Genomic DNA, 12385 nt, shown 5'->3' on the forward strand with positions numbered 1-12385 from the left:
TCTTTGTGCCCCCTTTTCCCTGTTCATGCCCTATCGGCCCCCCTGGCTAAACTTTGCTAGATCCGCCCCTGCACAGTTACCAGCGTCAGCTACGTAGAAAAAGATCCTGGTGTAGAAAGAAATATTAAATAAATTCTAACAACAGCTTATCAAGCTTAAACGTTCTGCTGTTGTTCAGCCGCTGGTTTCCTCTTTCTGGTGCAAAGTGGGCCAAAAACAAACAAGAGAGACGGACTCGCGACAGAAAAGCCGATCAGCTGATCATTAAGCAGTTTCATGATTGAAGTAGCAGCAGGAGAGCGAGAGAGGCAGTCGCTTGTTAAGCTTAACGTGGGAATGCTTTACAAACATTCAGAGATGGACTTACACACTTGCTTTACTTCTCTCGGGGATAACTTTGTCGGAGATGAAATGCCAGGTTGCTAGCGAAGCTCCACATGCTATCCAGACCACCGACAGGTCCGGCATGCCACAGCTGCTCTATCACGTGATGCATACTGCTCCGATGTGCTAACGTTCTGAGGTGAGTTACGGCATGTTGCAAGTTTTGTGAGGTGCTTTCGTGATATTTAATGGATCGGATTACATTTTTTATTTTTCTCCGATATCCGATCCAGTAATTTAGGTCAGTATCGGACCGATACCGATACGTAATATCGGATCGGTCCATCTCTACTAGAAAGCCGAGGTGCTCTGACCTTTGAGGTCAGCCTGCCTGAACTAATGCTAAAGAAAAGAGGAGGAAAACAAAAACACCTTGATAAAGCAAAGGAAGGAACGTTTAGTAAATTAAGGGAGTGCGGTCATCAGTTCATGAAGCTCAGGCATGCTTGGGTTATGCAGCAGGACAATGATCTGAAACAAGTCCACCTCTGAATGGCTCAAGAAGCAACACAATGACTGTTTTGGAGTGACTCAGTCAAACAGTGGACTCAAATCCTACTGAGATGCTTTGACCTGACCTTAAACAGGCCGTGATCGAACACACCAGTGTGGCTGAATTCAAACAATTCTCCAAAGAAGAGTGGGCCAAACACAATCACAGTCGCTTGATTGCAGTTCTTGCTTCCAATGGGGCAATAAAAAGCCCCATTATAGTTTACACAGGAATCTTTTTAATAGTTCAATTTGTGTTTATCATAACTGCACACTTTCCTTTATATTTATGTTCTAAAACATTCAAATTGAATTAATTATGGGTTTGAGTCACTTTTATAGAAAAATAAGTTAACCGAACTCATTGCCCCCAACTGTATCTGCCTTAAGGCCTCTGCTGCAGTAAATATTACTAGTCTAGGTTTGCTTGGTTCCCTGTAAAAATGTGAATGTGGGTGCCAGTGTTAAAGCACTCAGTAGAGGCACGAAAGCACAAATAAAAAGTAGTTTAAGTTTAAGCAGTGATTAGTGTGAAATTACAGTAAAATTAGATATAGTGCTTAGAGACAAATACCCACTCACCACACCCACTGCATGAGTTGATTCCTGGAAAAAGCTGGAGGAGAAGTGGCTAATTTCCAGTAGGAATGATTTTTACTGATAGAAATACAAGTATAAATCTAAATCTGGGGTCATGCTGACCCTACTCGGTCACTCGACGATTAAAGAGACGCCTGTTAAACCTCTCAGACTGACTGTTGTACATAATACCAGTAAAGACTTGTCCTCATACTCTGAAACAAGCTCTTCCAACAAAAGGCGAGACTGTTAATACATTTAAGCTTTTGGCACCTTAGGATACCAAAAAAAAAAAAAAAAATCACACCCTGCAAGAATCTCCAAAACGTGAAGCAGCAAGCATACAAACCAAACCTGATGTTTACCCCGAGGGCGGCCTCTCATGCCAGACCAGATTTGATTTTCCAACCATTTATTACCAGCTGTCTCGTGCACAAAACGGCACGCATGTCTCCCTGCACATACACCTGATGTTTCCCGTTTCAGTGGAGGCAGTTTGTCTGCTTGGCGTCTCCATTTCACGCATCCACCTGGCCACGTGCCCAGAGGATAAGACGGCAATTATTTCCTCACAGAGATGATTCTGTTAGATTACATAAATCCATGTCTAATTCTCTCAATATGGCGTCAGGACACTAGAAAATACTGAGCGTGCTCCATGTCAGAGTCCTTAGAGACATGTCTGACAACAACTACAAAGATACTGCAGTCTGTGAGCTCGTTCTTTGGCCACTGGTGGCTAGACATTATCGCTATCACTTGAGGAGACTTTGGGTAATGAAAGAATAGCAGAGTCTTGATTAAGACAAACACATGGAGTGGCGTCCAAGGAGGAAAATTAAGAGGTTTAGAGGGAGAAATGCAGCTTTAACTCTGAGTGTGTAGCATGCGTGGACTTGAAGTCTTCATTTACCCTTCAGTGTTGGTGGCAGCAGATGGTTTCTGCAGTGCTCTCAGTCCCACCGCTAACACTTCTCCTCCTCAGCGCAGGGAATACTGGGATTGCTTAAAATGAACATGGCTGACCTTTTAATTAACTACGTGGACCATCATGCTCTGTTTTAATTAAAGGGAGAGTATTCTCTGTCCTCGGCTCTAGTTTAATAATTATACAGGAGCGTATACAGTAAAAGGGCTTATAAAAATACAACCTCAGATGATCAACACATGATTGCAGTATTTCAGTATTCATTTAACAAAAATTAAGCCAGAAGCACCGTGTTAAAATCTTCAGCTCCAATAGGAATTAATAGGGTAAGTAGCGGTCACCTGCTGCTACACATATGCACTCAGTTAACTGATCATTAGGAAATGTGAGCACCTCTATAGAAGAAGTAGTTTGTCTGGAGCACGGGGGTGTTGATAGGTCAGTGCCAACGAGGAAAGCATCAGTAATGGTCTCAGAGAAAAAAAGTATGGCTGCCCTTCAATCTGGGATGGGTTATAAGGTCATTTCCAAACAATCTAGAGTCCATCAGTTTACAATGATGAAGATTATTCAGAAGACGATGCCAATACAACTGCTGATTTTCTCGGGAGTGGACGTCCCAGCAAATTCACCCCAAAGTCAGACAGGACAAAGCTCAGAGAAACTGCAAAAAACCCAAGAACGGCGTCTCACACTCCACAGACATCAGTTAGCATGTTAGATGTAAAAGTTCATGACGGCACGATTAAAAAAGCCTGAACATGTTTGGCTTTTTTTAGAAGGGTTTCCAGGGGAAAACGTCTTCTGTCCAAAAAGCACATTGCAGCACGACTTAAGTTTGCAAGGTACATCTGAACAAGCCACAAGACTTGGTGGTGGTGGAACGGGGATGATTTGGGCTAATTTTGGAGCCACAGGACATGGGTACCTTGTAGTCACTGAGTCAATGCCTAATTATTCTAGAGCAAACTGTCCAACAGCTAAAGCATGCAGCAGGACAAAGATCCCAAACACAGCAGCAAATCTACAAGAGAATGTGCAATGAAACCTCAATCCACTGAAGGAATGTTGTAAAGAAACATCTTCTACAATGATACAAGGGGCTAAAAGTTGCACAAAAGACAAAAGAAAAGGTGATTCTACAAGCTACTGAATCAAGGTGTGGACTTAGTTTTTCACATGCTGCTTCTGCAGTTTTGCACTATTATTGTTAAATAAATACTGACACAGTGCTACTTGTTATGTATTGTTGTTCATCTCAGGTTGTATTTGCCTAATTTTAAGAGCTTCTGAGGACCAGATTTTTTAAATATATATACGTTTATATCCTGATATGTAAAAACTCTGAATGAACAGAGGCTGAGATGAGTTTTTAAAAGAACGGTTAAGAGACCAAACTGCAAAATTTGAAAGATAGCATCACGGTCAGTGAGACTGATGCTTAAACATTTGTATCTTTTCATTTAAGCACTATATATTCAGATCTTCTACCTCTGTGTCGCTACTGTTTTGAATGGATATAATTAAGTAATTTCCCCATCAATCTATCCTCAGTATCTCATAATGATAAATTATTGTCTTAAAAAAAATGATAATCTTTCATTTACGAGACTATTCAGACTCTGCTGTGGTACTTCAGACTGCACCCTGTTTTCTTTAATTAAGATGTGGTCGAAACTCTGAGCCACCTGAGGCAAATTTTATTGGACATAGTTTAGAAAGCCACACTGTGTACATAAAGATCCCACGTTCCTGAAGGCACCGCCGGCACAAAAACTAAATCACGAAGTCTAAGAAATTCACTTATGGTGAGGCATCAATCAGGTCAGGGGCAAAAAAAAGGTACTTCTAAAAGCATTCAGTGTCCTCAAGGGCACCGTGGCCTCGATAACTGAGATGGAGGAAGTTTTGAAGCACCTGGACCCTACAGAGAGAAGGCTTCAATCAGAGGAGGTGACCAAGAAAGCCCTTCTAACAGAGTTTGAGAAGTCTGCTGCACAGAGGAAAGTACCTGCTGGACAAAGACTCCATCGTCTCCATCAACTTTTATGGTGGAGAAGATCGAGTCGAGTCGAGTTACAGAGAGTTACAAAGAGACGACAGCCGGCGTGGAGTCTGTCAAAAAGCAGCTCAAAGGGCGAAGAACAACAAATCTAATGAGTTAAAATGCTGATCAGCCTCCTGAACTAAGCACAATCAGTCAGTTCCAAACAATATCAATCAATGTCCTTAAACATTTGTTGTTTATATTGAATGCACCTTATCAGCATTTTTGAGCCATGATAACTGATGACTAATAGATACAGCTACATTAAATTTTCATGGCTGAAAAACACATTAAAGCTCTTTTAAAAAGTGCACACAATTTAAAATTCACTCCAAATGTCAATCTAGACTAAAAAATGACATAGCTTAACATAAGTAAATCAGTCGTCTCCTATAAAACAAATCTATATCTCTATCTTTTCTCATGATTCAATTATTGAATTATGTTTCATATAATTCTGTACACACATGAGTAACACTTTAGTAACACGTGTGCCTGTTTATGTCTGTCTGTAAGAAATCATCTTACTTCTATCGCATGATTAACGATTCAAAATATTGATTCGTGTTTTATGTGCCTATTTTTTCCCTGTGAAGTTTCCTGATTCTAATTTTTTACTTTAAACAAAACAAAACTTGCCCAGGGACTACAGATGGAAATTAGCTAGCAGCTAAATCTAGTACAAGGCATTGTTTCCCTTTGTGTGATTAATATTAAGAAATAAACAAAAAAAAACAAACAAACTCTTTCTAACTGAATTATCGTCAGAAAGGTATCAACTAATATATAATATTACTAATTACAATAATTGTGTGATTATCTAGTATTTGTTCATAAGCTTTGTATGCAGCTAACCCAATTTGTGACTGAATTTTTGACATCACTTTTTGTTTCTGGTGGAGTTTTATTCTGACCCGTGTGCTTACAGGTAAAATAAGATAAGATAAGATGTACTTTATTTGTCCCAGAAGGCGGGAAATTACTTTTACAGTAGCCAAAACATAAAAAAAAACAACTTAGCTCCATAAATAAACACAATATCACAGAAAGATGAAAAAAGAATAAAGTAGGAGTTCAGTTTAAAAAAAGAGATAAAGTAAAGCATTCAGTGAATCTAAATGTAAATATGACATCAGAGGGAACTTTAATCTAAAAAGACTTCAGGTATTGTGGTATGAGTTGGTAAAGATCTTTCTGTATCTGTATATTGCACTGATGATGATGATAATCCGCTATTATAATAGTGTCCCATAATCTGTAGCAGTGTCGTAACGAACAAGGGATTTATTTGTGTGGATTTTAATGTTTACAAAGGTGCCCAGAAAGTCTGGGGATGACGCTGCGTGTGCAGAAGTAGAAGCAGATGCACTTTGAGGACAGACGTGCACTGCTCGGACTGTGGTGGCTTGTATGGTCGTCTCCCAGAGGAACCTGCGCATGTGTCAGGTATGCGGCTTTAGTCCACCATCTAGCGGTTGATCGGTTACATGCGAATACCTGGGTGCTTGGGCTCACATCACCTGAGCGCAGTTTCAGATGAAGACCTGTTGCATTTCTCTCCCTCTCGCCAGACCTCCTGTGATCTCGGCACAGGTGAATCAGCTTCCTGCGCTGAAAAAGAAAAGAAAAAGAAAAGCCCTCAAACAGCACAACTCAAGACAGCCCAGCCTAAATTTAGTTTGAAGACGCCGCCATTAATTGTAAACCACATAAAGTGACTCATATGAGGCAGCCAGCTCGTGAAAGATGACTGGGATTACTCCCATGTCTCCTCGCTCCTGTCCCCGTGCCTGTTTACGTTCATCCGCGTTACGCTCCTCTGGCTCCCAGCCACCTCGCGGTATTTATAGCCATACAGAGGTAATCATCATCACTCAAGGAATCCTCGCGAAATCATCCTCAAACCACCAAACTTGGACTGAGTGAAAGGGCTGAATTTAGCATCCACCTGATCGGGGCTCGCCGACGATGAAGGCGCGCGCCTCACCTCAAGGTAAAGCTGTCAAATTCATCAATCAATCCGTGACTTAATTGATGTTTGCATTTCCCGCAGCACCGATCCTCCTTTATGCAGTGAATATTTTTAGCACGCTGTGCCTCTAAGTGTAGTTACTGTGACTGCTGCTTTGCTTTTCTCCTGTCTTGCTCGTGCGTCAAAAACACTTAACTTCACGAGGATAACGAAGGAGCAGGAGCATGAGTTTAATTAGCGATACCTGTTAACTGGCTGGTTAACGCACATCTAAAGCGACTGTCGACCTGCAGCTGATTAGAGGAGAGCGGTCGCCTTGTTCCGGCAGGCTTTGCACTGGTTGCACTAATTAAAGCGTAGGAGATCTCAGCCAGGAGCTGGAATCTTGAATTTATAATAGAAGAGCATCGTCTCCACACAAGTGTTTGAACTTGAGTGAATAATGCAGATAAGGTGTGAAGCTTGCTTTGGTATAATCATTGTGCAGGCTTCTGATCTACCTCCACCTTATCAGTGCTGCAATTTATGTTTGTTTTATGTGTTTTTGTCCAGATTTCACGGACCCACCCTGCCAGTTAGGTGTGCCTCTCCATACAAGTGCCGTGACATTTAATTTCCACACAGCCCTGCCTGCAAGCAAAAAACAACAAAAAAACAACCTTCCTGACTAATAATAAAAGCTATCAGATTTCTTTTGAACTTGAATGGCTGCGCTAAAATCAGAGACAGCCCACCCATGAGCGGCACAAAGCTGCGAGCGAGCCACCCGTGTAAATGTGCGCGCTGACCTTGTAGCCTCTCCCGGCTTTCAGGCGGGCGCTGCGCTCTGTTCGAGGGCAGAGCTCAACTCAGACTGTGTCCAGTTCACGTCTGAGGAGCCCTGCTGCTGATGAGTGAGTCACCGAGCCTTTGCTTCTGCTCCTCCACACTCAGTCATCTTCCTTTCAGCTCCGGCTCAGTGGAAACAGCCTTGTTTCGTCTGTCTCTGACTGGCTTCGCCACAAACTTGCTGTTTTCCAGCCTTGCCACCTCATCACCCCCATATTTCTCTGTCTCAGTCACACACACACGCACACGATTAACTGGACAATAGCAGCAACAGAATGAGGGTTTAAGTAGTTCTTTATGGTGTGCTCAGCTACTAAAAAAGATGACCAAATCTCTCTTTATGTCATTACTTTTACTACACCCACTTTCTGTGCAGTCTTGTTCCGCCCACCAGTATGATTGCTGGTACTATTTCTGTATGGCTGCTGGTTCAAAGCTTCTGTTCATCCAATCATATGCACCGCTAGTATCAAAGCTCCCCATGACAGTGCAGTTGAATGGTGGCATCCATTCTGAGGTTAATTGACCCTGTTTGGTTGGAAATAACTGAGGTCAACAGGAAGTAAATCCTGAATCTTTTCTATCTTCATTTCAATTCGGTTTCATAAAATGTTAAATTCTGAAGTTTCTTTTCTTTCACTTGCAGTCAATAAAGTTAACCTACCAATCAAGCTGGGCAGGTGGAGAGTTCTTGGATTTCAAATGGCTCAGTGTTTTAACCCCCTAATGCCCAGTTTATCATACTTGAGTTTTTATCAGTTTTTGACAACTCTACATCATCAGTGCCCCCCCCCCCCCAAAATAAATAAAAAACAAATAAATAAAAATAATAAAATAAAAAATTAAGTGAAATAAAATAAATAAATTGCAAAAAAAAAAAACAATTACAAAAAAACAGATGTAGCAAATATATGCAAATTAAATATTTAATGGTTTTTTTTTTTTTAATGTCAGAAGGTTCAATAAACAGTCTGTTTTCAACAAAAAAATATTAGAATTTTCTGGAAATTGTTTCATGGTTAAGTCTTAAAGATTTAATACCAGGCAAGAAAAAAACTAAATCGCGTTGAAGCAGCTTATCCTGTTATAAGAGAGCTAAATGGCACTCAAAAAAATCCTGATTGAAATTTGCAGCATCTGCAGATGTTGCAGGGATGTTTGTGGTAAAAGTAACTCCACCAACTTTCATCCCTTTGATAAATGGTGAGATGGTTGAGTTTGGGTCAGAGTGACAGCCTGGGCAAAGGACATTATCATCCTCAGTGTCACATTGTTTGATGCTCATAATGAAAGACAAACAAGAAGGGGACAGGGAGGATGTGCTTGAGCAACGTTTATGAAATATTATTGCAGTGTTTTTCACCCATCATCCTCTGCCTCTCTCTCCTTTTTCTCCATTTGCAGCATTATGCTGAAACTGCCACGGACCGACCTCTGTGGAGATGTTCACCAGTTCAGAAAAGTCCCTCTCCCTCTCCCTTACACCCAGCTCTCCAACCATCGGCGGTCGGCGTGGACAGACACACGTCCAGTCCTCCCTGTCCCTCCCTGAGCCCGAAGCCTGGAGGCGGTCTAGCCCCACTGCCCGGCCTGGGCTGGCGCAGGGAGCACGCTCTTGCTCCCTGCAGGTCCCTCACGCGGTCCCCGAGTGTCTGGGGCTGCCCCCTCGAGCGGCCAGCTTCGATGTGCCATGCGGACAGGAGGATGGCTCGTCCGATCAGGGCTCGGGGTCTCTGAGCCCTCACGGCATGCTGCGGCGGCGCGGGGGACTCGTGGAGCAGAAGGACATCATCATGGCCCACCAGGCTCATAAAATACAGAGCACGCCGCAAGCCCGCAGGAAGGAGTGGGAGTAAGTATAAAAGAGATTCAGAGTCAAAGGATTCCTTTTAAACTGTACGTGTAAAGATGATAAATCTCCATGGAGGAGGATGAAAGTGCCAACGTGAAAGAACCTAGATTCTGGATATGAAGTGTAACTTTTCAAACTGCACATCATTAGGTCCCTCAAGGTTTACAGGATAAGGATGAGGATACAGATTTGATTTCAATATTTCAGTAAACATGTCTTTTTAAAAATTTTAGAGCAGCATATACTTGTCAAGGCAAGACAAGCCCAGGCGTAATTAAGAGCCTTAAATCATGGCCTCATTTCATTCAAGGATCCAAAAAAGCCGTGCGTGAGAGGAAGCATGCATAATTGCATGGCTGTTGAACTGGAAGTGGAATGTAGCTGACACTGATGGTAGTAATTACACCTGGTGCTTTTCCTGTTGAGATGCATCAAAGTCTGTGTGACAGCGAGACATACTGTAGCTTCAACGAGCGAACACACGGGCTAAAGAAAAAGAAAATCCAATTTTCCTTGTGATTATCAAAGAGTGTTTTAGCTGTTCCATAGTTTAGCTTCATTTTCAGCATTTCTAGTTCAGAGCTACAACAGGCAGCATGAAAGACACCAACAGAGGATTTAGCAGTTTAGGAGATGGTGAAGGCAAACATGGAGCTTCATCAGGTGGTCATAAATACAAATACGACTGCAAATGCATGATATCGTCAAAATTGATGGTTTGTGTTGTTTTACAAGGCGATAGTCTTTATATTCAGCTAGCCCCTTTGCCGTGGAGTGACAAAAAATCTATTGGGCAAAGGGGAAAGTAGTAACCATCATGAAAATCCAGAAAATTTGACGTAAACAAGTGGTTGGTGGGGATGGTTGGACATTATGCAAGCCACACACCTTCAGATCTGCTCTTTTGTATATGTACAGTTTAAACAAAGAATACTGAGTCTTTGTATTTAGTCATAATAACTGATTAATCTGTAATAGTCAGACTTAAAGTTTGTATTCCTCCTGCTCACTAAAAGCTGCATAATTCAACCTCAAGGGAACATTTAGAGTTAACCCATGGTATTAACTGTTAACAGGAAGGTGTTTTGTTTGTTGGCGATTTCCGATGAAGGACTGAAATTCATTCCCTGATCATGTAAAAGATCCTCCGCCTGAGACCGGGAGGAGATACAAACCCAGCCTCAGGAGGTCACGAGCTAGTGTACTCCCAGTGCCGGCCCCAAGCCCAGATAAATGGGAGGGATGCATCATGAAGGGCATCTGGTATGAAATCTGTGCCAAATCAAATATGTGGATCCATCCGCTGTGGCGAACCCTCTGGGAAATAAAGGAGCGAAAGAACCAGCACCAGATTAAATGCAACGAAAATTGATATCAAAAACAGCAGGCCAAGCCTGGAATGCCATATGCACACTTACTTTGTAGTACATTTGCACAAAAACTGTAAACACTCCTGCCTGATGGTATTTTCAGCAAATCAGTTTTCTATTGATCTTCTGGCTGGATGCAAACCGTCTCTGTGGTGAGACTGGTGCAGATAAACCAGCAGGCAAAAAGCTGACCCCGTGACACACTTTAAGGACAGCTCATGTTTGTAAAATGAAGCAAAAATTCATAAAGAGACAGATAGATAGATAGACAAGCTTGGGAAAATACACAGGGAACATACAGAGAGAAAAATGAAAAACACAAATATGAACTTAAATGAGATTTTTTTTTTTGAATTAATGAGAGCTACACTTATTTGCAGACCTTTATTTGTTGAGTTATTTAGCTGTATTTTTAATTTCATTTTTATTTTCTGGCAGTTTTTGCTCTCCATGCTTTCACTAAAATGTGCTATGTGGATTATTGAGGCTTAATAACGACGAGAAAGAAAATTTTCAAGCCAAATCGTGAAAGACCTTGTAACCAGCAGCCTTCTTCTTCTTTGCCTTTGTTTGCACGTTGCTTCAGCAGTGAAATGATGTAATACCATCAGCAGGGCAGTGTAGTCACAGCAAATATTCCACAGGACATCTTGCAGGGTAAATACCAAAAACATAGAGTGGAAATTATTAACCATTAGAGTATAAAGTGCAATGCTTCTTATTGTTACCACTTATCCTTGTTTTGTTGCTCAGATACAAAGTGCTCCTTTCAAAAGGTGCTCCATTGCTGCACTACATACAGCGCGCAGACGCCTTTGTTGTGCATTGTTCCACCAATGAATCACTCGATCAGTTTCCACCTCTTTCCTCAGCTGATTTGATTTTTTTTCTCCTCCTGCCTGTGCAGCACGGCCGGCTGCGGTTTACTGTAATCAGATGCGGTACAGTGTTATTAATGGCAGGGCTCAGGGTACTTGCTTGTGAACTTCTGAACTCTGGAGCCACATCGCTCTGATTATCCGCTTCCAGCCACTTGAATATGGAGTGCCACTCCATCAGCATGACCTCTAACCTTACAGTGAGTCCCCTCTCCCCTCCACCTCCTCCTCCTCCCTCCATCCTCTGATGTACCCTTACAACCCACTGCATGCCCACTTCACAGGTGTGCTGTCATGTTCTCTCTTTTGTTTCTTCTTCCATTTTCTCTCTCTCACATGTACAGACACAAAAACAAATTAATGCTTTTGATCACAGGCATTAACATTTTCTATCTATGTTACCTGCAACTTCAGGATATTTCCATCCATCCATGCTCTTTAACCCTTATCCATTCAAGCCTATTTATCATTCATGCTCACATCTGCTCAGTCAGACTCAGGGAAAACATACAAACACCACACAGAACCCACCTCCCCCCCAAGCGGGTTCAAACCCAGCATTAACCCCTGCACCAAGAAGCAGGACCTAATATTAGGGATGGACTGCTGCTGTATGTGTATTGTGCATATTTGTCCATTAGGGGATGCTAGGGAATCAAAGTAGAGAAGCAGCAGGGAAGCAGCACATGATGCCTTCTGAGTTTATCAGTAGAGTTTGGACATTATGGAGCTTAACCTCGAAGTGCTGACAGCTTTTCTGAAGACAAAATTAACATTAATGACATACATTGAATGATTTGGCATTTCAGTGCAACTTCTGTCTTCTTGTGAAACTTTTATTTATTCATTTTTGTATAGATGACCAACACACCTCTTTTTTTTTTTAGCTGTTTTAGGGGTTAATGTAAACATCTGTACCATTGTTCTGAACCCACAGGTGCGATTTAAATATGCTTCAGCATCACCAAATCTGCGGTGATACGAGAAGCAGTTATTGGTCGACTCAAACTGACACAACTCAGTACTAGAGGATGTCTGTTGCTAGGGAACAGAGA

General features: G+C 41.9%; 1 protein-coding gene across 4 annotated transcripts in view; it reads left to right on the forward strand.

Annotated features, from left to right (window-relative positions):
- The first annotated feature begins 8672 nt into the window (after nucleotides 1-8672).
- cacna1eb (calcium channel, voltage-dependent, R type, alpha 1E subunit b) overlaps nucleotides 8673-12385 on the forward strand; it is an 82571-nt gene continuing 78858 nt past the window's right edge. For all 4 annotated transcript variants that reach the window (XM_085377771.1, XM_085377772.1, XM_085377773.1 and 1 more), the window contains exon 1: nucleotides 8673-9082. In XM_085377771.1, coding sequence (XP_085233897.1) covers nucleotides 8673-9082 — 410 coding nt within the window. The remainder of the gene's footprint in view (nucleotides 9083-12385) is intronic.

This window comes from Diplotaxodon limnothrissa, linkage group LG18 (genome assembly GCF_057381915.1).
Source record: "Diplotaxodon limnothrissa isolate DT_005_m linkage group LG18, D_limnothrissa_male_GT1.1, whole genome shotgun sequence".
NCBI lineage: Eukaryota > Metazoa > Chordata > Actinopteri > Cichliformes > Cichlidae > Diplotaxodon > Diplotaxodon limnothrissa.